This window comes from Salvia splendens, chromosome 16 (assembly GCF_004379255.2).
Source record: "Salvia splendens isolate huo1 chromosome 16, SspV2, whole genome shotgun sequence".
Classification (NCBI taxonomy): domain Eukaryota; kingdom Viridiplantae; phylum Streptophyta; class Magnoliopsida; order Lamiales; family Lamiaceae; genus Salvia; species Salvia splendens.
In genome coordinates this window covers 12,236,717-12,260,866 of record NC_056047.1, presented here as the reverse complement: position 1 = coordinate 12,260,866, position 24,150 = coordinate 12,236,717, and the positions used below count along the sequence as shown (strand labels likewise).

Genomic DNA, 24,150 nt, shown 5'->3' with positions numbered 1-24,150 from the left:
TTGACGCAAACTTTTTTTAAAAAAACATCATGATATTCTGTCTCTGATAATTTTGTTTTGTGTAATTATGAATTATAGTTCCCCTATAATTTTTTATCCATCATTGTGTAGTTATAGTGTGCTATCTCCATTGAATTGCCTTTGAACTTAAATCCAAAAACACAAATATGATACATCAATCACGATCTTTTTCTCCATTCTATTGAATCACGCTTTATAAATATTGATAATTAATAACGTAAATCACAACAAATAATCAAAATCTTCTTCAAGGAAATGCGTGGGGAATAAAGGTCTTAATTTTGCATGCCTCTCACTGTATTTCTTTCATGAAAGCAGACATATGTTGTTTGTTTGGATAATTGTCCCACATTGAAACCTCCGAGCTAGGCGTGGAGTGACATAATGTAATAAATAAACAATCTCCGGGTGTGAATAATCATACCTTTCTCGGCCTTTTGGCTAAGATCAAGTGTAGTATCTGTTCTTATCAGTTTAATATCTGATATGTGAGTCATCGACTCACGCGATATTAAATTTATTTCTTGAGGGGGAGAGCCCTCCGTGGTAGCTTGCTACCTGGGCTTTCAAGTGTCGCCTTGGTGTTGCACTATTGCCATGGCCTGGCACACCCCACCCCAATCTTAGTTTATATTTTGTGAATTTTTCCTTTTGCTGTCTCAATTTTATTTTTAATACTTATATATCAAGGATATCTTTAAACTGCCAGAAGGAAATGAATAGGCAAGTTTGGACATTTTCCAGTTCTATATATGGACAACCAATACTTAAACAGAGACAATGTTGAAAAGATTAGTGGCTAATAAAACTGTTCTATTTCTAAAGTTACAGTCTTACAGATAATAGTTTACACTTAACAAGTCCAACCATAACTTTGATGACTTGAGACATAATTTGCTTATACAGGTTGGGTTCAGTTTATGGCTTATTTCTAATTTATAACAATAAAAATGAAATAAAAATGCATCTGCCATAATTCTCAGCCGGAATTACCTATGACGCTGCACCGGGTAAGACACGGGAGCCATATTCAAAGGGGCACCAGGAACCACGGAGCCATGAACTGGATATGCCAGGTGCGGAGGAGGTGGAAGATTTACTGGTGTGCCGACTGCTGAAACAATAGGCCCTCCGATTGGTTGTCCCATAGTTGGCGACCCATACATGCTAACTCCTGTGGCAGCAACAGGAGATTGAGGGAGGGATTTGTTAGGTTTTCCAGATGAACCTCCACCATTAGTTTGACCGGTGATCGGAACTTGAGGCTCTGAAACATTTCCGCAGCTGACACTGGTAATGTCATGGATGCTTGATCGCCTCCTATCTTTGTTCATGGAGTTCAAACGAATAAAATACTTCTGAGCGTGGCTGGCCACTTGTGTAGGAGTCCTTGTCACCACAAAATTGCGAGAAATGCTTCTCCAGTCACCTTTACCGTATTTGTCCAGTCCCAGAAGAAACAACCTGTTTTTTGAGCACACGAGTTAGTGAAACTACCAACAAGCTAGACTTCACATTCTGTCGAGAGCCATAACATCTGCAATATGGAGAATAACATAACGTGGGTAACCTCAAGTCCCCTACATGTATCTTAATCACCCAAAATTTTTCAAATATGCCAACATTCAGAATTCACATCTGCTATAGAAGATGATGAATACCATCAACATTCAAGAACAAATAAAGGATAGGCGTATATAAATATCCCGGATATTTTTTAGTAGAGTACTATAAGAAGTTGCATATCTTAAGTGTACTGAATTCTATTGCTAATATCTTGAACTAAACCAACATTTCAGGTTTAAAAGAGTAAAATCACGACCCACAATTGCTATAGACGCTGACTTAAAGTGCTAAGCATAAATATAACAATAAGTTGATTTCTAAATCAAAATAAGGCATTGCTTTAATGTTTCTGCACCTTGCACAGGTCTGCAGCCACAAAATTCCCAGAAAGAAAATATCTTTGCAGCTAAAATACTCCTTTGAGATATTGACTGGGGGTACCTATTAACATTGGGATGTAATATTTCTTAAATCCCAATATATAATTATGTATGAAACTGAGAAAATGTATCGATAGTCGCTACTAGAATGTATAGCTAACTATGTTCAATCACATTTGCATCATCCAAAATTGGAGATGACTAACCAATGTATGCTAGCTCTTCAATTGTGTTTAAACTTTAAAAGGTATTGACAAAGTCCAAAATGGCACCAAGGTTACCACCACCCTTAGGGGTGGGTACAAGTTGTACATCTAGTATGAGTGTACGAGCATATCTGTGCAGGCGCACATTAAGCCAAAACCTCGACTTTACTCAGTAAAGATGCCAAATATTGAAGGAAAAGACATACTAGAAACAGCATGTAAGGTGTGGAAGATATCCTTAAAGATGTTACATTTTAAGTGAACCACTTCTCAACCAAGTACACATTAGGCACTTCAATGCTAGACACTAAACAGGAACATATAGCATTCTTTATTCCAGAACAGTATCAAACGAGCAACTCCAAGAAAAGATTCGAGTTGGAAACTTGGAATATATCTGGTAAGATGAAATATTTAATTACATACTTTGTTATGATAAAGCTGGCCCACCTAGTCTAGATCAGTTTATTCAATATGAGATTAGAACATGGCAATCAAGTGCAGAGCGTTTACCTGTGTTCATCCTCTGTCCAAGCAATACCCTTACGACGCTCCTGGTCCAACTTAGAAGACTTGGATCCCCGATTTGTGTCACTGTTTGAATTTCCAGAATAGCCGCCCTTCTTAGTAGTTGCTTCATCACCAGCATGACCAGCCGAACCATCTGAAGAAGAATTGTAACATGGAACTTCTACAAAGCCAGCCTCAATTCCGTTTACATCATCAACTAGAAGTTCGTAGTGGTGCATAACCTCTTCCACAGATTTCCCAGCCACTGCTGCTGCAATTTTCTCCCATCTATCCGGACACTCCTCACCATAAGAAGCTATTGCTTTCTCAAATTGTATATCCTGCTCCCTACTCCACACGGAGCTACTTGATTCCTCAGCTGGCATCTAGTCTAAATCGAATCCAAAAGCGCTAACCACAACAATTCCCAGAAAATGAATCCCACTCAGTAGTACTTCAGATGCATTGCTCTGAATCCAAATATTTCAGATCTCAATTATGTTGTTACAAATACAACAAGAGAGAGGGCCTTAAACAACAACCACAACGGATGCCGCAAAGAACCACACGAAGTCGATACACCAGTGAATTGCCTCAGTGAGCCTCCAGTGAAATGCTGACCATATTAATGAAGAAGTTTGGTTAGACCATGAGAAATATCTCCCAAAGCCATCAATATATATAAACAAAACATAGTTTTCGAGGAAAAGGCACCGGTGAAACGGGAATGCAAAGAAAAAAGATGGGCAGAAATAATTGGTGATGGGAAATCAGTAAGATAGTAATTAGGGCAGTGTAAGAATGTGAAGAGTGAAAGGGACCACCATGGTATCAAACAAAGAAGAAAGCCCCAGAAGTCCAACATGGATAATAACACTAATCAGATTGATACATCTCAATCATCCCAAAAAAACTTTCACCAATAGACAAAAGGCACTCATTTTGCTACTAACAGTTTTTCACAGCAGAGGCCCACAGCAAAACAGAATTACACCAAGAATTCATTTTTACAGCCACTTTTTGTTCTCTTCTATCAAGTTACCATTGGGTCAAATTCTAAAACGCGTGTTCTGCAAAGCAAAAAGGTACAATTCCTCTGCAAATGTAGGAGTTTTTAGAAGGGATAAAGGTGAACCCCATTTTTGCATACACAAACAAATGTCTCTAACCATTGAGGAAACCAGTAATCAAGAATTAAACCCTAAACACCATGCACATGTTGAAAATTTCCTCATGTAGTAACTCCCAAATCATGGAATTTATTCCCACCAAAACCCCTTTAATCACTAAGAAAGTGACATAAGCAAGTTTGAAACTTTTCCACCTACTTTTACTCATTAAAATTAGACTTTACACGGAATTTTAATCAGAGATCAAACTTTTTACACATGTAGTGTGGATGAATCAAGGATTTGGAGTTTTCTATGCATTGCAGAGACTGGAAATCTAACCTGCAGAGCCTGCAAAGAATTTTCAAGTTGCCTCCTCTCTCTCTCTCTAAAACAGGATAAACATTGTTTTAAACTCTTAAACAGGATAAATATTCTATATGTATCAATCATTAATTTTGTAACTCTGCTTAGTCACCGCTTGATTAAAAATTGATAACTCTGCTTGATTATGGTAATCCGATTAAATAGACAAAAAAAACCCAACAAATTTCAAGTTTTGAGCTCTAGTCAATCCTTTTTAACATTGCAATTTCGGCCTACTTATCAATCGAAATTGAAAATTCGAAATCATTTATGGTCAAATTATTAGTAGTATTTGAGTTAATATAAGATGGTACAAAATCATTTATGTTCTCTAGCCTCTAGTCCGTCACCACACTAGGATGTTGTGCTTTTATGTTTTTTTTTCCACAATTTAAAATATCATTTTTATAGTATTACATTTACAAAATTAATAAAAATTTACTCACAACAAATGAGACTTCTCTTAAAAATAAATACTAAGTACTTTTTAGTAAAATCAAGTCTTGTGGAGTATTTATTTTAAACAATCTAGAATTACATTTTTATACCTACTTTTAAAAATTTAAATTTGAAACTTTTCTTAAAAATAAATAAGACTTTTTATGAAAATTAGTATTAAAACATGTATAAATAAGACTTTTTCTTAAAAATAAATAAAACCTTTTATACATAAATAATGCTATCACATTATTCACCCAAGTCCATGTTAATTTAGGAACTACATAATAGCTATTTCTTTCGCCTTGTTGTGAGTTCGACTTCTAATCACTATTTTTAGCATGGTTAGAGGTATATATATATATATATAGAATGATTTATTACATATTTACTGATATGTGTTGTGAGTATAAATCTAAAAGTTCCCGGCAAGTTTTTGTTGTTGGAAGTAATTCCATGTTTAGTTTAAATTCTAAAAACAGTAAAATAAATATGTAGAGGATTATAGAGAGTTTGGTCAAATATAAATAACATCCAAAGGGTTGTAAAACTGAAAAACTTGGAGAGAGGTCTCATCCAAATCCAAAGGTTACTGAGATATCAATCCAGATTCTAGTCAACCAGAAATGATCAAGACAACAATGTGCGTGTTCCCCAACAAATAGTTTGTACACATATAATTCCGGTCCAAAGTCACTTATAATCTACTATTTTTTATTACTACTAATCATATTTTATGTCATACATAACTTCTTTTGTCCCTACACACGCATTCTTGTGACTTTAAAATGTCTAAGAAAGAAATTTTTAATAATCACACAAAAACCATAAGCTAACCTTTTCTTTCTGGAGAAGTTGTATTTTTTTTAGTAATCATCCAATATAGGAAAGAAGAGGAGATAAGATAAATATTATAATATTTAAGCAAATTGATATACTACACCATTACTCGATTTGGATAGAGAAACTAGTTTTTTATAAGTGGCATTGTTAATAATTCGAAGCATACATTATTATATAATTTCGATATTCTTTAATTGTGTAGTGTCACTATAGTTGCCCATTCCACCTTGCATAGAACTTTGTAGCCGTCATATATAAGACTACTTTATTGAATTTGTTCAATTATTTTTCACATGATTAATCATCCATGGATAATATATTAAAAAAGGCGCAGATCTTTGAAAGTTGGAGAAAAGAGATTGGTCTTTATTGTATTTTCAATAATAGCATCATATCAAAGTTTTGGTAGGACATGAATAAGGCTTTGTAGTCTCTATATCTAATGATGGCACTTATTACCAATTAATAAACTCTACAAATTTAGGATTGGTTTGATTAAATATGACAGTCATTATTGAGGATGACCATATGAACAATTACACTGCATTCCTAAACTATGGGGATTTTATGTCACTTCATTTAGGATAAATACTAGTAGTATTTTTTTCTTAACATTTACCATATTATTTTTCTCAAAAATAACTCAATCTAAAGGTAATTACAAAAAACTGGTGAAAATCCCACATTTATTTTACCCATTTATGATAGTGAAAAAACTGAAAATAATTTTTTACCCCAAACCAAGAACAGTTCTCATCTACGTTACATCGGAAGCCCATTTGACAAGTGAAAAATGTGGAAAACAAGTTGTATCAAATAAACAAGTGAAGCCAAAAGCTTGCCTCCATTGATCGCGACGTGAGACTAGCTTAAGCGGAAGCTCTAGCCAGCTCTTTCTGAGCTTCTGTTGGTTCCGTTGGCTGAGGCTGCAATCACAAACACAAGAAATCAACGACACCCCACAACGCTCTCTTGAATATATGAGTGAGTGCAATGGCATCGTACAACATTGTGCTATATCGAGCCACATTAGCTACACCTACACTGCTAACTGGTTTCATTGAGTGATTTCATCTTTAACATGTTCTTTCCAAATCAGATTAAACAAATAAAATGGGAAAGTTGAGACTTTTTTTCGAGCTAGTCATGAAATACGGAAAAAGAATACAAGATTGGCAAGATATCAGAGAAAGGATGCTCGTAATGGAATGTTTCTCGTAAAAAATTCATGACTTCCCAAAAGAAGCAAGAAGAGAACTTATGGCGACTATCTTGGATAAGTGTCTCACCTCAGCGAGCTCTTGCTCATGTTTTGGAATAAAAGCGGTATCCACTTTTCCATTTTTGAAATCCTATACCATAAACACATGAAGCAGTTTAAATTGATGAAGGCCTCTCAGGAAACACTCTGTATCAATTATCATAAACTTTCTGAAGCCTACCTCGATTTCCAGGATAAGTTTGTGGTATTCAATTGTTGTTGGGACCCCTGGAGACACTCAAAAATGTTACGACACATGATTTGATCATGATCCAATGCGGTGTGCCACTTTTAAAGGCTAGTTCCGAAGCAAGATTAGCACAATGCACTAACATATAAAATCTTAGAGTAAGGTCTTTAAACAATTCTTAAATAATCTCTCTAAGACAGGAAACTGAGTAAAGAGGAATAAATTTGCATTAACAGAAACGTGACAGATTATAAACAACAAATCATTGAAGCCATCGAAGGATAAAACTTTCTAGAAGTTGAATCCGGAAAATCAGACACGATGAGAAAACTGTAAAAGAGCCGCAATCAACTCCAGATTATTTATATCAATTCTTCAAGGATGCCAAGAAAAAATTTCAAGATAAAATTTTAACTGTAACATTAAATGAAATCTACAGTAAAATCTCTATGCTTTACCTGTAATGGTGGTATCATTAAGGGCCCTCTTCATACGCTGGATTGCCCTTTCTCTTGTCGGAGCCCAAACAATAAGCTAAAAATCACAATATTGCAATATAGTTTAGTGCTTCCCAAAGCTTAGTTTTCAAAAGGATAAAGAAAACTAGGATATAAGAAATATGTCAAACATAGCATTATGCTGACGCCTGATGCATAAACTCATGATGCTGAAATCGAACAACAAATCTACAATCCATATAATGATGTAATGTTGCCTATAAATAATAGTGTTGACAAGAGAGATGCTAATTTTACTATGCACGTAAAATTGGAACATATATTGGCATAAATCTGCTTCAGCATGAAATTCAGCTATCATGTCTATGCTTATAGGTTTATTATACTTTATTTTGATTGGATAATGATTAATTCCCCGTTTTGATCCTCTAATAGAATAACAAATGTAAAAGAAATATAGATGTGCATGGTCCTGTGGAACCCATATTTCATCTAGAATGAGTGTTGATAAGCTTAAAATAATAGCACTTGTAAGAGATTCAATGCCAAATTGTCAATTATGTTCACTTTTATTTCCTTAAAAAGCAATGAAATCAAAAGGTCTCTTAACATCTTCCTTGCCAAACATGATGGCAAACCTTTCCAAGCAGGGAATCGTAGCTGGGTGGAACCACATAATCTGAATAAACATGGCTATCCATGCGCACAAATGGGCCTCCAGCTGGAAGGTATGCTGTAATTCTCCCTGTTCAGTTAAACACGAAAGGCATTTGAGTGTAAGATACAACCACTTAACCAATTGATATTGTCTAGCACAGAAGATCATTTATCACTTGGTATTTGAATTCGAAGTTTGGAACAATTTCTTCATTCTCCGACCCGTGTTGCAACAAGTCCCAGGGTTTCAATTAAGAACCAAGTTAATTCAATCACATACCAATCATTAAAACTAAGAATAAGTTTTGAAGAAAGCGTTTTAACAATCAGTTACTCATGGATAATAATCAAACATACCTGGTCCAGGTCTGAAATTTTTGAAAGCATCTTCTGCATTAATACGGCATTCAATTGAATGTCCTTTAAGCACAATATCGTCCTATAGAAATACAATGTCCACATCAATGAGTGATTGAAGATTGGTAGCAAAGGTCTTGAAGGCTTTGGTTATATACCTGTGTGTAACGGAGTTTCTCGCCTCTAGCCACTATGATCTGTTCCTCAATCAGGTCAACTGAGGATATCATCTCAGTAACTGGATGCTCAACCTACAAAACAATCAAATAAAGTACATTCATTCATATATATCAAGGATTAGCACTGCTGTTGAATAGATAATCCAAGCCCCATCTTTTCACCTGGATCCTGGTGTTCATCTCCATGAAGTAAAAGGACCCTCTTTCATCCAAAAGGAACTCAACTGTACCAACACCTATGTAACCAATTGATGCTGCTGCTGCAACTGCTGCATCACCCATAGCCTTCCGCAACTCAGGTGTTAATGCAGGAGAAGGTGCTTCTTCTAGCAACTTTTGGTTTCTTCTCTGCAGACAAGAAATTTCAACATCACTACCTTTCACCAATGTTACATCTGGAAACATTGTTTCGCAGATTGAAAACTAGTGAATTGCAATGTCTACCTGGATGCTACAATCACGCTCCCCAAAGTGCACAACATTACCAAATTTGTCAGCCAAAACCTGTAGATGGCATTTCTTGCAATGTCAGAAGCAATAAACTGAGAATTGCTATAGCAAGCAACCACAATGTAAACAACGTAAGTTTTCATAATATGCATGAAGAAGCAGAGAAGGATTAAAGACAACAAACATGACGATGTGTCAATCTCTACCTTTGGCAATTTTACTCGTTGGAGGAAGTAAAAAATACTCTATCAGAACTTTGAAGAACTAGCAAATATGCTGGAGGAAGTAGAAAATACTCTTTTTCCGAATGAGATTTAATCAACAGATTATATGACGTCGCTTTGAAGTTCACTGTTCACCAGGTATCTCTTTATGATTTAGCATAAATGGCAGAGGGTGAGGGGTATCAGAAAGATTTTGGAGACAATTGCACTGCATATCTCTCTTTGATGCCCCCCCCCCTCTATGTAACTTCCTGCTTATATATGTAATCCCTCATTTTCTCTCAAATGGAATTTCAACATTATTATTTGTGAGCCGAAAATAGGATACTAACATCACAATCCATTAGCAGATTGTCACATACTGAAATCCACTAAGGACCAAAGATTTGCTTAGATAAACATCATCCAACTGCAATATTTTTTTCTACATTGTTATTTAACGCAACATAAGTCATCAGTTCATCAGATTCATAAGGACCTTGACACAATGATATCCATGTGGAAACAAGTTCAAACTCCAAATATGTAAATCCTAATTTGTCTATTCAATGGTAACTTCATTACAAGCATAAGTTTGTTGTTACCTGAAATTCAATATGTCTCGGATTCTGGATATACTTCTCCAGGTAAACACCATCATTACCAAATGCAGCTGCAGCTTCACTCTTAGCTTGCTGTGTCCCAGAAAAAGGAAGATAAATAACGACTATTTTACACATTTCACAATGAAATCCATTGGCGCCAGTATGAAATAATTCAGTAAAACTACGGGTGTTATCAGCACCAACATGTGACAGATTGTTATGAAGAGTGTATGCATACACTAGAAAGCGTGAAAATTCAGGCACGGTTTAGATAAGTAAATTTTCACTATAACCATGTGGCTCCATCTCACTACTCTCACTGCAGAAAACTGCAAACACGCTAAAATTGAACAGTGGATAAAGTATATACGACAATACTGACATGTTAAATAATTAGCTTTATCATGAGTGTAATAAAAAGAACACCAACCACCAGCAAGTATTATAAAATAGTCTAGGATCAAATAGAACTCACGAAGAAATAGGAAGAACATAGCATGCCCTAAGGTTATATAAATCACCTAAAATTTCTAGGGGAAAGTTAATTACCTGCAACAACTTCACAAACTCATCGGGTTCTTTAGCAAAGTCGCATTCCTCGTCCTCCTCCACCAGCTGTTGCCTTCAAAATATGAATCAGATGTCGTCAATCACATTCGTGAAATTTACAATACCAACATTGTGCATCATGATTCATGCATGTATTGGCAACTTGTTTCAATGCAATTGCATATAAGAATGACATTGCAGATACACTGCTGAACAATTAATGGATTACAAAGAGCATTTATTGATTCATCAGCAGACGGTGGTACATAGAACTTATTAGAAGAATTCATATAGACTACACAGGCACCAAATGGTTCACTTACTTAATGATGGATTAAATGTTGGCACAAAGGACTAGGAGGTCACTCTGTGAGACAAGTTTAAAATTCGAGTATATTTACTCTGAAATCTATCTAGGAAATAAAGGATTAGAAAAAGGTTGATGGTTAAAGTACCCACTTTGATAATAGAAAGACAAAATAAGCCCATGAAAAAGGAAACAAAACATCAGGACTGATATCGGCCTTTTGTAAACATATGCACGCTTAATCGGTTTTCTAAATGCTACTTTTGTGGACAGAATATTAACTAGCCTCCAATTGAATACTAAAATTCCTAACTACTTCATATAGAGATAAACCTATTCCATTTTGCCTTGACTAATACTAGCATTGAAAAAATATCAACCACATTTACCCTACAAGATTCCTTTTTGAGTACTAGTCAGGTCTCGCAGTATAATTTCTCAACATCTTATCTCAAGTATGCATCATGTAGGATGACAAGACTAACTTGCTCTTAGCGTATTACTAAAGAGGTACAGTAAAAGGCTTCATTTGAAACAGACAAATAATATGCATCGAAGAAGATAATATATAATCTTGCTAACAAATTGCAGACCTCTTGAGAAGTGTCATCTTAAACTCACACAAAGCCAACTCATTTTTCCTCGGTAAAGTAAAAGACAATTTGAGAAACACGTATTTTGTAATCACAGTGGTTGGGGAACATAATTCTTGAAATGGAACATACTATACAAACATACCTTAATCATGACAGGGTAACCAATCTTATCTGCAAGTTTGATTGCTTCTTCAGTAGTCTGCAATGACATAAACCATTTTCATAAAACGGAGAAGACAGAAGAGCCTATTCGTGCGACTGCGCTAACATCACACATGGACACAATTATTATTATTAGAATGTACAAGAAAAATGTTGTCTGTGAAGCAGTAATCCAGACATAGGGTAATACCTGCAGCAATCCATCACTTCCAGGGACAGTTGGTACTCCAGCATTTTTCATTGTTTCTCTAGCAGTTGACTTGTCACCCATGACCCTAATGCTATCAGGCTGCAATGAAATAAAAATTTGAATTCATAATCTATCTGTATCCAGGTAATAATAATGAGGAGGATACTGAGAAACACAAATTTATAAATAGTCATTTGACATATCAAAACAGTACTCCCTCTGTCCCAACTAAGTTGAGTCGTATTCCTTTTTGAGACGTCCCAACAAAGTTGAGTCATTTCCTTTTTTGACAAAAAACGAAACATCCAATCACTCTTACTTTATTTCATCACCTACTTTATTCTCTTCATCTCTCCTACTTTCTCTCCTACTTTTTCCCCTCTCCTATTTATTTTACTTTCATTTAATCTATTTAACATAATTTCTTAAGCTCCTTGCCCAAGTTTTTTTGTACCAACTTAGTTGGGACGGAGGGAGTACTAAATTTATTGTATAGAGAATGCTAGTTTAATTCATATAGGCATAATGGAGTGCAAACATCCATGTTAAGCATCAATACTCAACCCAAAGTCAATAGAAGTTTGGCTTCAACTGAACTTAGATGGACGCAATATGATGCTGAAGTTGAACATGATTCAAACATAGCTTACTCTGTGGTCACATCCTCATAACTAATCTCTACAACTACAACAAACAGGAAACAGCGCCACCGGATTGAAGAATAAAAAACCTCAGACATCTTAGTGACACATAAAGCTCCATTTAAAAGGTCCTCTATCTACTGTCCCCCGCCCTAGATGTATATATATGAAGTTTCAAGCCTAATCACATAAGCCAGACAGAACAATATAATTTGATGCCAGACAACTCCCAGCACACAGGAAAACAAGGACAAGCAGAAGCCAGGCTTCAATAGAATCTACCATCTGATTCAATCATTGATATTGCCAAAACTCAAGAGTCACTTATCTATGGGACATGTCCGAGCTTCATTCAAGTATCATTATCAAATATAGAACATCTCAGTAAGATAACAATGACCGAACCCAAAGCTTGTCAAAGTATTTAGGAAATTCAACATTCAACATTCACATTATTGGCCTACAAATAGAATCTGTTTGAACAATGCACCCATTCCTCATGAATGACAGGGTTTGCTGGTAAACTAGATATTCCAAAAGTTAAGGATGCACTGCATTAGCTTGAGTTGTGTAAGCACTTGAATTTGGATAACTTACATTTGGTCCTATAAAGTTGATTCCATGCTCTCTGCACATCTCAACAAAAACAGCATTCTCGGAAAGGAAACCATATCCAGGGTGCAGCATGGTACATCCACGGCTGATGGCAGCAGATAGGACATTGGGAATCACCAGGTAACTGTAAGAAAACCCAAAACCAAGAAGGATTTAGTCACAATGAAATAGGAAACATACTAAATACTGCATAACTTAAATTATCTATTTTAAAATTAAACAGTAGTAAATCAAGTACAGAGGGACCTATGTCCCCACGTAGCAATCCCAAAACCTCATTCAAATTATCCCAAAACCTCATTCAAATTAGCTCAAGAACCCAGGGAAACGAAACTGTTATTCCAGAGAACTGCGTAGGAACACAATAAAAACAAAACTACTACATCGCTATTCTACCCGCACCTCAAGACCACCAGAGGAAACACTTGGAATCTTAAACAATGTCCACTTTTTTACCAATTTTCCCACAAAAGCTCTTCAGTATCTAAACAGTTAACCAAGTAAGAGAGTCTGTGTTTATAAGTTACTAGAATTCCCAATTTGATTATAAAAAATTTGGTCCTTTGACAGACTATCCAAGTTATCCTAGATAAAAGCTAATCATTTTTTAATATACATGATTTTACTGACTGTGAGAGAAGAACCAAAATTTAATGGATGAATAAAAAATTATGCTTACGATTGACTGCTTGGTGCTTCTCCAATGCAAACGGCTTCATCAGCTAGTTTTACATGAAGAGCATTTTTATCTATTGTTGAGTAAACTGCAACACAAGGGATCCCCATCTCATGGGCAGTCCGGATCACGCGAACTGCAATCTCTCCTCTATTGGCAATCAAAATTTTGTCATCACGGCACGTAACAGTAAGAGCACCCCCACGTTTCCCAGATTTATGACCAACTTGTGAAGCCTGAATCCTCTGCCTAGGGAAGTGAATCCTACTTCCCAACATAAAGCTACATTGCGAGCTCCTAATTCCTGCTGTCCTCCCCACGAATAAACCCTTTTGCATCATAAAACATAAATTTTAGACTTTTAGTTCGAAGACCAATGTGATTGACAGACAGAAATTTGAATAAATGAATAAGGATATAGTACAGGAAAGCATCCTAACATTACTAGTTGTAGTCAGTAGTTACATGCATCACTCGTAAATTTCAAGAGTCAAAATAAGATCGTATTAACCTCAGCATACAAATGAAGACAACATGCCAGAAATATGCAAGTAAAAGGAAATCGACAAGTACTTACAGGATGTGAGCGAACGGAGCTACTGCAAAAATTCATAGTGGCAGAGTCCATTTTCGATCAAGAAACCAGACTGAAATAACAGAGCAGCGTTAGAAAGATTAACCCATAGCCGGAAGCTCGTCATAGAAACGGAAAAATTGTGATGCAGGGACAATAATCAGCAGCATTTGAACAAATACTCTAATATCGCAAGCACAGGATCTGCTAACAGAGAGAGTACCTCAGTAATGCGCCCCCAAAATGCAATCTTGATCAGAGCTTAGCCTTGTAAAACTTATGACTGACAATTTTTGGCACGACACGATAACACGACACGAACCCGCACGAAAATAATGGGTACGTGTCAAAGCTTATTGCGTTCGTGTCCTCATCGTGTCGACACGATAACGACACGAAAATTTCGTGTCGTGTTCGTGTTACACGTTAAAAATAATATTAATATATTATAATATTATTATTTATTATTTATTTTAAAATTTAAATTAGGTTTAGTCTAATGGAGCTCTTAGTATTAGCGTGAAAATAGATTTTTATTTTTCCTATTATTACAGTGTCGAGACATACATGTGTTGTTGTCGTGCCGTGTTAACCCGAAGTGGTTCGTGTCGTGTTCGTATCTGGGGGTAGCGGGTCGTATTCGTGTTTGGAGTTTTCTTAACGGGTCGTGTTCGTGTTTGTTGTTATCGTGTCGTTATCGTGTCGACACGATAACGATACAACATGCACGATTTACCACCCCTAGTAAAACCCATATACTTGCCTTGCTAAAATTTTCGGCGTACCGGATTTTACTATGATATACTGCAATACCGTTATACTAATATTACTAGTACTATATTACAAATATATTAAATATATATGTATAAAAATAGTCGGTATTCACAGTGTACCATATATCCCAATATATGAAAATTCATACGGTTACTATATTGAAATATTTCGCTAAGGTTCATACAGATCGAAAATCACGGATATTAAAAATTTGGTATTTTAATATTTTTTCCACTAGGTTTAATATTTTTTCCAACCCTAGTGGGCAGCACCATATTTTTAGGACGTTGAATTTTAGCATTTTATTTTGCAATTTTTACATTTTTAGAAAATGAAGTAATTTCATCATTTTCAAAATAACTTCATTATTTTTGTGTATGACTATTTCAATTTGCAATTTTTCAGTTTTACTCAATAAAAAACATAACAAAGAAAAAGAAGAAAGGCTCTTCCCTTCACCGCTTCACGGCTTCACCACCCTTACTTTAGTGAAGCATTTCATCGTTTCACGGCTCTCTTCACACAGCAATTCTCCCTTGCATTTGCCAGCTACTCAACCAGATCTACCCCACCTCCCTCCCTCTCTCTCTCTCTCTCTCTCTCACGTCTCTGTAAATAAATAGTCGCAGATTAGCAGCATACATGCGTTTCTGATGAAGTAGGAATTAAGCTCCTTCATCTCATCAAAATGACCAAAAAAGCTTCATTCATCATCTACATCACTCTCGCCGTCGCCCTCCTACTCCTAATCTCCCGCTCTTCCAACAAAAACTCCCACCGCCACCGCCGCCTCAAGCTCCGCTCCAACTTCAATTTCACCCCTCCCGCCGGCCCCCGCCTCTCCGCCTCCGCCGCTGCCGCATTCGACCCCTTGGTCGCCGAATTCGAGCGCAAGCGCGAGGACAAGGAGTGGGAGCACCACTACATCCAAGCTCACCACCCTGAGTCGACTCCGACCGACGAGTGGGACGATTTCGCGAGCGCCGAGGATTACCTCAACGACGAGGAGAAGTTCAATGTGACTAACAGGCTGCTGCTCCTCTTCCCCAACATCGATGTCGACCCGCCGAATGGCTACGTCAGCGCCGCCGAGTTGACTCAGTGGAACTTGAAGCAGAGCCAGAAGGAGGTGCTGCATCGGACCCAGAGGGAAATGGAAGTCCACGACAAGAATAAAGATGGATTCGTCACGCTAGCCGAGTATCAGCCGCCGAGCTGGGTCGTAAATTCAGGTCTGCCCCAATTGTTCCAAGCATTGCGGAGTTGACTTTAATATGAATCAGTCCTCTTCTATTTTACTTGAATGTTGAGAATATGGTGACTGAGATTTTAAATGCAATAACAACTCCACCAATTGAATTCGACCAAGAGTCCTTCATTTATGTAGTGTCTGCTATTTTCCCTTCTTTGTTACTAGGTGTTGGTAGTTTGGATCTTAGCCATACCATTAATGTGAAGTACTGTTGAGTGTTTAGTCTGTGCTTTTTGGATCAGAATATGGTTATGTATTCAGGACAACTATAGGGGCATGTTGGGTTTTTATGGAATTAGATCTGGACCAGGATCACAGAACTGAACTTTATTACTTTGAAAACATAGGAATTGCTTGATAATGATGATTTCCTCCCTAATCCAGACAATAACTCATTTGGATATGAAATGGGCTGGTGGAAAGAGGAGCATTTTAATGCATCAGATGTAGATGGAGATGGTCAGTTGAATATCACAGAGTTCAATGAGTAAGTCTCTGACCAGCTCGGGAGCTTAATTTTTAGAAAGATTAATCTTTTTTGGGGGATTTGTTTCTGTTAGTGTTCTTTGTCACCTACTCAGCCTAATTCATTTTCCTTTTTGTTGTTGTAGCTTTCTGCATCCATCTGATTCAACCAATCACAAATTGCTTGAGTGGTTGTGTAAAGAAGAAATAAGGTACTCTGGCTGAACCATAATTTTCCTTATATACGTCATGATTTGTGCTTGTTGACTATGACAATCAAATTGTAGGTGAATAAACTTGCTTTAACTCTATAAGTAGCCTCGAAATTATGGGTTACTGTTGTTATTCCATCTCTGGAATGATGCAGTCATAATTGAACTGTACATTGGACAATATACCACCTCTCCACTTCCACCATTAAGGTTTAAGCATAAATGTATAACATTAAAAAGATGTATCATGTGAATGCCTACTCTGCACTTTTCAGCTTTTGGAATGATTTATACTGAACAGAAATGCTCTTAATGAAATTTTACTTAGGAGTGCTGATAAAATCAATTAGAGAAACATTATTTGCTCATCTATAAGATTTTCCCTGTATGAAAAGTCTAAAGATATGCTGCTATTCATTTGTTTCTAGTGATTGTTGTAGAATATCTTTCATTTAGATGTTGTGGCATGCTTCTATTGATTGCTTCATAAGATCTTTCATTCTATGTCTGAAATTTGTTGTGGCATGCTTCTGTTAATTAGTATTACAAAAGATCTCTCATTCTATGTCTGAAATGTTGTTATGGCATGTATCATACATATTTAACATGTGACCAATGATATTTTCTTGCTCTCTTATATTTTCTCAAGCTTCCACTGTAGAAGGGTGAATATACTTATCTGAAGTTGTATTGGTCTTGACTATGAAATATTATCACAACTAGACCGAAGTCATCTACTGTATTATATTGAGAAATGAAGCTCGACTAGGAAATGTCTCACAAGCGCATGCTTAAGTTATAGCTTGACAGATACATTTTTTCTTCATTTCTGTTCTTGCATAGTTAAAATAACAATAATAAGACAATGACTAAAAATAGCTGTCTAGGGAAAAACATTTGATTGAGTTCCTGGATACATACTGATTCTTATTCATCTCAGGTTTCCATAATTAAACAGTTAGAGAAATTCTTAGAATCATGATAGCCAATAATTTCTATTTCTTCTTGTGAAGCAGACGTTTAACATTTTTCCTTTTTCTGTATAATTTAGTGGAAAGTGATATATATATATAATTTCCTCATTTTCATTGTCATCTACTACACTTAAGGGAAAGAGATACCGACGAAGATGGGAAGATTAACTACAAAGAATTTTACCATGGAATTTATGACTTGATTAGAACACATGGTGAAGGGGTTCAGAATTCGTCACATGAATATGCTGAGGAGGCCCCAGCAAAAACATTGTTCAACCAGCTTGACAAAGATGGTGATGGGTAATCTACTGATACATCTATTCCTGAATTGATTGGCCAATTGGGACAAATATTTTTATAAATGAGGAATTAACCTAAAAATTTGTGTTGCAGTTATTTGTCACATATAGAATTGCTGCCGGTTATTCAAAAAATACATCCTTCGGAGCTATATTATGCTCAACAGCAGTCAGAGTACATAATGCAGCAGGTATGTTTTGCACTTATGTTCAATTTCTTTGTGGAAAAGTATTTAAGAACACATTGTTAATGAATCATGTCTTTCGTTGCTCAGCACTTTGATGATTTCAGTGGAAATGGTTCATAAAAAATGAACGTGTCGCATATGTGTATAATTTTGCAATATGATTACAGCAAAGGCATTCCGCTTCCTCTCTTGAAAATGAGTAATGTGTGTGGAACTGTGGATCTTGTGTTTCACTGGCAGACAAATTCTGCAACTTGTGTTTTAACTTTTAAATGAACTAGTGGACCCTTTTCAATATTAAAAGGGGCATAACTCAAGATCTATAGTCATACTGGGTAATTTAGTAACAGGGATTAGTTACATACTGGTATGATAAATTTATAATTTTGGTTACTTTTTATGTTTACATAACAAAATGGCTATCTTAAAATATTTTACTGACAGTTAAAATGGTATCAGTAACATAAAGTTGTTATTGCTTCTGAACATCCCATTTGAATTTCCTTATCCCTGACTTATCATATAACTGGATGTACCTGAATATCCTTGGAACTTTGCAAATCAAACTGAAAAACCTTATACACAAGCTCCATGAGTCCATGACAGTCCTTTATCCAATAGTAGTGTTGCCTTTTCTCATTATTAGCCCGTCCCAGCTGGAACAAATTTTGCACATATTAACATTTGTATCTTATAGCTATAGTAATTAAGGAGTGTATAGATAGATATATGTTGTTAATCCACCACATACCTTAATGCATTAAATTATATTGAGTTTGTTTAATATGTAATCCTTCAAGTACTCGTAAATGCTTTAAATCTAATCTATGTGGAAAGTATATGCCCAGTAGACTATTTGTTTACAATTAGAGTCACAATGATGCCAAAGACCGTATGAGGATCACTTTGAAGTCCTTTGGGGCTTGAGAAAAAGGCTTTGAGGCTAACTGACCACCCAAATCAGTCTGTATTGGTGCCTTTTGTACAAGAAAAGCCTGATTTGACTAGTTATTGTATACCAGGCTTTATCTCTATTAGCCACATCAATGAGTTATATGCTGTCTTTTATTTTAGATCATTGTTCATTTCTTGCTAGAGAAATCTTCTATTGGTTGGCAATATTCAGGTCACTTGAGCAATTGCTTATATATAATTTCTAATACTCTCCATTTATTTTCGTCTATGCTGATATTTGGCCCTTTCTTCTTGCCATTACTTGTGTGCTTTCTCTCCAAAAATCATCTCTCTCTCTCGGCATTAACATACTTCATGAACCTGTAAGCTGAGCAATCCTAGAAGACTAGCTACTTGTTTAGAAAAATTGAAGTTTGAAGTTGTAATTTTGCAGGCTGATACAGATAAGGATGGGCGTTTGAGTTTGACAGAGATGGTAGAGAACCCATATGTCTTCTATAGTGCTGTATATGATGAAGACGAAGACGAAGATTATGATTACCATGATGAGTTTCGCTAGATCCTTCCATGGTTGGCTGGTGGCCGAAACCTTGGTTTTACTCAGAACTGCAATATGATTCTTTAATCCTTTCACCTCAAACAGCTGATGTAGGTCTGCTGGTAGTAGCACAGTATCTCAAATTTTGTTCATTAAACTTGTACTATAACACCCCCCTCACCCCAAAAAAGGTCTACAATGTGCTTGTAACTTTGATCTCTTAATTTATTAGTGGTTTCCATAAAATTATAGAAAGGTAGGTGTGTTTTTAGTTGAAGCGGAGCAAATTATACTTTTATGTGCAATCTACTCGAGTTTTAACCAAATTATTATACTGGTAAAATTATCCAACATTATAATTAAAAATGCATGAATCACCTAGAAACTATTAACAAAATCTAAGAATTTGAATATCGGTTTAGATTAAATTTCGAAATTGTATTCACAAACGAATTCAAGAATCTGACGTGGATTTTGTTACTTTGAATGTGAGATAATAGAGCGGTGGTAATGAATAGGATGCTGAAGCGCACAAATGAGTAAACATTAGATAAAGATGATATCTTCAACAGTTAAACAGATAACAAAAACACTTTTTGCGTTCCCTCTCAAAACAAACAACCAAATGCTGTCACTAAACCCAGCAACCTCAAACTTGCTCAATTTCAATCAATTTCACCAATTTCCACCGCCAACCCTCAGGCATCACCTTCCAATACAACCTCGAACCGTCAATGCGGCGGTGCAGAGCAGCGGATTTACTGGCGGCGGCGGCGGTGGTTCAGGTTTTTTGACAGCAATTGGGCGTGCAATCGAGGAAGAAGAGTACAGAAAGGCCAGGGCTGAGGTCCACAAAAAAAGCATCGATTTAGACGGATATTCCATCGAAGGACTGTCGATTGGTGGCCACGAAACTTGCGTTATTGTGCCGGAATTGAAGACGGCTTTCGATATCGGGAGGTGCCCCGCCAAGGCTGTGCAGCAGAATTTTCTCTTCATTACACATGCTCATCTCGACCACATTGTATGTTCCTTCTTTATTTTCTAGTTTTTCGTTCTTTGAACTATAAAACTTGGTTCTCGGCTTTGAAATGAATAATTTTTAATAATGAACTATCCCAATTATAGTTGTTTATAATGCCAAGCAGTAAACTCTGGCTGGACTTATTGTTGCTGCTACTATTAGGGTACAAAGTAGAATTAAAGTCATGATGTTGTATATCTGCGCACATCCAATTTACTTGTGCAAATGCATAAAAAGTAGGGGGAGTTTAATTTCCAACCCCCCTTTCAATGGGATATGAATCAAGCAAAATTAGCTCAAATGATAGAAGTTATCAAAGTGTCTTGGGATATACCAAATTCCCAATCCATCTAAGTTAACAAGGGGTTAGCCTACACTAGATTATCTATCTAAGATAATCCTCAAAGAAAACACCCCTTTAGTGAAATGTTTCTTGCCACGTTCATCAACTTTCATTGGAAGTTCTTAAAAACTATCAATCTTATCTTATTGATTGACTTGCTTCTATGCAACAAAATGTAAGCATTTTGGTATTGTGATACAAGATTAGGTTGACCTCCTGACCTCTTGTAGTTTCCTTTTTTATTGCATTATTTTTCTGTATGTGGCCATTTGGTTTCTGAAAATCTGTAATTTGTATGTGTTGATACAGGGTGGGCTGCCGATGTATATTGCAACCCGTGGTCTTTACAGCTTAAAGCCCCCTACCGTGTTTGTTCCTCCAAGCATAATGGAAGACGTAGAACAATTAATTAACATTCACAGAAACATGGGTCAGGTGGAACTAAATATTGATTTGGTTCCTCTGGATGTAGGTAAATGAGTTACTACGCTTTTATTGGCCAATATATAGATATAATTCTTTGACAAAAACTGATTATTTACTTAGGGGAAACATATGAAATGCGGAATGATCTTGTTGTACGACCATTCAGAACGCACCATGTTATAACCAGCCAGGTGTGCTTGCAATAAACTTGAGTTTGAGTTCCTGTCATTTACATTTACCAGTGTTGAATATTTCAAATCTTTACCTATTCATTTTACAGCTATACTGAACATGCCTTGTTTTTATACTGTGCATTAGCACTTTGTTTATATCTAGATGAATTATTGCAAAAAATATATATGGCTTAGTTCCTAAGTTCCCTAGAGTGAATTCATTTCAGTACCTGATTTTGCCTCCATCATGCTGTGAAATTGTAAATATTCAGTTTCTTTCTATTTTTAATTTATTCCGTTCCTTAAATTTCTGTAGAGTTTACCATAAATGGTAAAACACTCGTATCACTTTGCCAGTAATAAATTGCACAAGGCTGAAATTAATTATTGCCTTGTAAACACACTCCCAATAGAATTGGGATGCATTTTATAATCTTTTGTATGTTTGCAGGGTTATGTGATTTACTCGGTCAGGAAGAAACTGAGAAAACAGTTCACACATTTAAAAGGAAAACAAATTGAGAAACTTAAGAAGTCTGGAGTTGAGGTTTGTAGTCCTCAATTACTGTAAATCTTTCTACTATGTGACTTATTTGAAGTGAGAAATTTATTCCATGGCCGCTCGTTCTGTTTCATTTATCAGATCACAGATACTATCTTAAGCCCTGAGGTGGCCTTCACGGGAGATACCACGTCAGACTTTTACCTTGATCCACGCAGTGCTGATGCCTTGCGGGCCAAGATTCTCATAACTGAGGTGATCATCTACTTTCATCATTTGTGTTGATTGCCATTTGGATTGTTGTTTGCGTCCAATTTAGACGAAGTTCTCATTCTCTGCATTTGTGTGTGCTACACTACTGTATATTTTCCTGGAAATTTGGATACCCTTGGTAGCTTTATGGCTAAGAACATCGAAAAGTAGAAAAAAGGAAAAAAAATAAGAAAAACAGGACATTCAGGAACTAGAATCTCCACATGCCTATAACAAATGGTGTGTGCAACTTAGTGGCGCATCTTATGACCAATTTAGTAGTTTCTTTTGTTTATCTTTTGATCTTTACTTAATAATTCCTTCCTCCATTATGCTACTGTCATTTTGGTTGATTTCGAAAAATTACATCACCATCACGTGTTCTGACCGAGCTTGAATTTCAAGCTTCAGGTTCTCACAGGTTAACTTTTCTCTGTTGACAGGCTACATTTCTGGATGAAAGTGTTAGCGTTGAGCATGCACGAGAGCACGGCCATACTCATATTGATGAGGTATTGAAATTATTTCAAGTGTCAAATACTGGGCTCCATTACAAGCTATGTTTATCCCAGTAGCCTGGACTCTTCTCCGGGAATCAGGCTGACCTTTTGTAGGCTGGCAACTTCTTAATTGTTTGATCTCAAGTTTTGATTCTTGATGTACAGATCATGGAAAATGCACAATGGATTCGGAACAAAACCGTAGTGCTGACTCATTTCTCATCTCGCTACCATCTAGAGGTAGATAACTTAATGAAACTGCTTCTTTGCTATACTGCCATTTCTCTTTTGAGTTGATATTTTGCACTATGTTCCCGGGAACTGTTTAGAACATTATGACTTTGCCAAACACCTGAATTTTTCCCTTACCATTGATTGTTTGTATCTGTCTCGACCCCCCTTTTTATCTGAAGGCACCAGAATCATAAATAGACAAGAAAAAACAGAGTTGTAAAGTTTCCCGCCCTTTCTGTCGTGAATATATAGGTTTAACAGATGCTTGGGTATGTTAATCTATGAGGATCAAATGCCACAGTAATGTAGTAAGAAACTGAGATGAATAACACAGGGAAGAAGTCTCTTTATACATTAGTAAAACTTATCCTCTTCAAAATGCTCATGCACTCTTGGTTTTTACAGGACATTCGGCAAGCTGTGTCGAAATTGCAGTCGAAGGTGTCAGCTAAAGTGATGAGTCTAACAGAGGGATTCAAATCAATGCACGCTTAGTTGCTGCCATTCTTGTAAGCTTATGGTATTGCACTTGTTGTAGACTAGGATATATACAAATGATACAATGAGTTTGTATGCAAATCAGACATGATTTTGTTCATAGTAATTAATATAGGAGTACTTGCAATGTATGTGATCATGTCTAATTCGCAGAATGAGAAGAATACACATGCAACATGGAAACCATAATGTGTCTCTTCTTATAAAGCGAAATAGATCATCATTGGTAAAAGAGTACCTTTAGGTGCAAATTGTAAAAACCAGATCAATGGCAAGAAGCCAAGAAGTCCTATACTTGATCATCATTTTCTTTTGCCCTTTTTACCTCTGCTCGCTCCTTCATCTTCGTCATCGCTGTTGCCATCTTCTTCATCATCCTCATCCTCCTCTTCGTCAGATGGAGGAGAAGGGTCGAGCCTTGCGGCATCAGTTGCCCTCCTGATCAGCTTCTCAACTTCATCTTCATCTT

At 36.3% G+C, this 24,150-nt stretch overlaps 4 protein-coding genes and 1 non-coding gene across 6 annotated transcripts; 3 read left to right on the top strand and 2 right to left on the bottom strand.

The window, feature by feature from the left end:
- Positions 1–441: 441 nt before the first annotated feature.
- Positions 442–637, top strand: LOC121773065. The gene has a single exon (XR_006044641.1). It is a non-coding gene; the product is annotated as a U2 spliceosomal RNA (small nuclear RNA).
- Positions 638–813: 176 nt separating this feature from the next.
- On the bottom strand, positions 814–4,261 carry LOC121772106 (transcription factor SRM1-like). Of its 2 annotated transcripts, XM_042169083.1 has the most exons (3): positions 4,135–4,261; positions 2,687–3,299; positions 814–1,485 (listed from the first exon to the last, which is right to left on the bottom strand). In XM_042169083.1, the coding sequence occupies exons 2-3, from the start codon at positions 3,067–3,069 to the stop codon at positions 1,011–1,013; spliced, it is 858 nt and encodes a 285-aa protein (XP_042025017.1). In that variant the 5' UTR covers positions 3,070–3,299; positions 4,135–4,261; the 3' UTR covers positions 814–1,010. The 2 variants fall into 2 exon arrangements, with proteins under 2 accessions (XP_042025017.1, XP_042025016.1); XM_042169082.1 differs by lacking the exon at positions 4,135–4,261 and having other exon boundaries at positions 2,687–3,582.
- Positions 4,262–6,024: 1,763 nt separating this feature from the next.
- On the bottom strand, positions 6,025–14,362 carry LOC121772729 (biotin carboxylase 2, chloroplastic-like). Its single transcript, XM_042169929.1, is given in 18 exon segments — positions 6,025–6,365; positions 6,729–6,791; positions 6,882–6,928; positions 7,349–7,424; positions 7,987–8,093; positions 8,363–8,444; positions 8,521–8,613; positions 8,704–8,889; positions 8,986–9,045; positions 9,800–9,889; positions 10,349–10,384; positions 10,386–10,421; positions 11,394–11,450; positions 11,604–11,702; positions 12,842–12,983; positions 13,539–13,864; positions 14,113–14,182; positions 14,333–14,362. Coding segments are annotated over 17 exon segments (1,608 nt in total). The 5' UTR covers positions 14,164–14,182; positions 14,333–14,362; the 3' UTR covers positions 6,025–6,308.
- Positions 14,363–15,307: 945 nt separating this feature from the next.
- On the top strand, positions 15,308–20,006 carry LOC121771234 (calumenin-B-like). Its single transcript, XM_042168012.1, has 6 exons — positions 15,308–16,115; positions 16,520–16,622; positions 16,747–16,812; positions 17,922–18,089; positions 18,183–18,279; positions 19,625–20,006. Exons 1-6 carry the CDS (start codon positions 15,572–15,574, stop codon positions 19,748–19,750), a joined length of 1,104 nt encoding a protein of 367 aa, XP_042023946.1. The 5' UTR covers positions 15,308–15,571; the 3' UTR covers positions 19,751–20,006.
- Positions 20,007–20,276: 270 nt separating this feature from the next.
- LOC121772009 (tRNase Z TRZ2, chloroplastic-like) lies at positions 20,277–23,864 on the top strand. Its single transcript, XM_042168924.1, has 8 exons — positions 20,277–20,753; positions 21,406–21,568; positions 21,643–21,713; positions 22,147–22,242; positions 22,339–22,452; positions 22,893–22,961; positions 23,115–23,189; positions 23,589–23,864. Exons 1-8 carry the CDS (start codon positions 20,286–20,288, stop codon positions 23,676–23,678), a joined length of 1,146 nt encoding a protein of 381 aa, XP_042024858.1. The 5' UTR covers positions 20,277–20,285; the 3' UTR covers positions 23,679–23,864.
- The last annotated feature ends 286 nt before the right edge of the window (positions 23,865–24,150 follow it).

Bases quoted from the DNA above. Each gene is read 5' to 3' on its own strand.
- LOC121772106 (XM_042169083.1), bottom strand. From the start codon at position 3,069: ATGCCAGCTGAGGAATCAAGTAGCTCCGTGTGGAGTAGGGAGCAGGAT. The intron at 1,486-2,686 runs GTAAACGCTCTG...CTCAAAAAACAG, and splicing joins TGGACAGAGGATGAACACAG to GTTGTTTCTTCTGGGACTGG.
- LOC121771234 (XM_042168012.1), top strand. From the start codon at position 15,572: ATGACCAAAAAAGCTTCATTCATCATCTACATCACTCTCGCCGTCGCC. The intron at 16,116-16,519 runs GTCTGCCCCAAT...TCCCTAATCCAG, and splicing joins GAGCTGGGTCGTAAATTCAG to ACAATAACTCATTTGGATAT. The intron at 18,280-19,624 runs GTATGTTTTGCA...GTAATTTTGCAG, and splicing joins CAGAGTACATAATGCAGCAG to GCTGATACAGATAAGGATGG.
- LOC121772009 (XM_042168924.1), top strand. From the start codon at position 20,286: ATGATATCTTCAACAGTTAAACAGATAACAAAAACACTTTTTGCGTTC. The intron at 21,714-22,146 runs GTGTGCTTGCAA...GTATGTTTGCAG, and splicing joins ACCATGTTATAACCAGCCAG to GGTTATGTGATTTACTCGGT. The intron at 22,453-22,892 runs GTGATCATCTAC...CTCTGTTGACAG, and splicing joins CCAAGATTCTCATAACTGAG to GCTACATTTCTGGATGAAAG.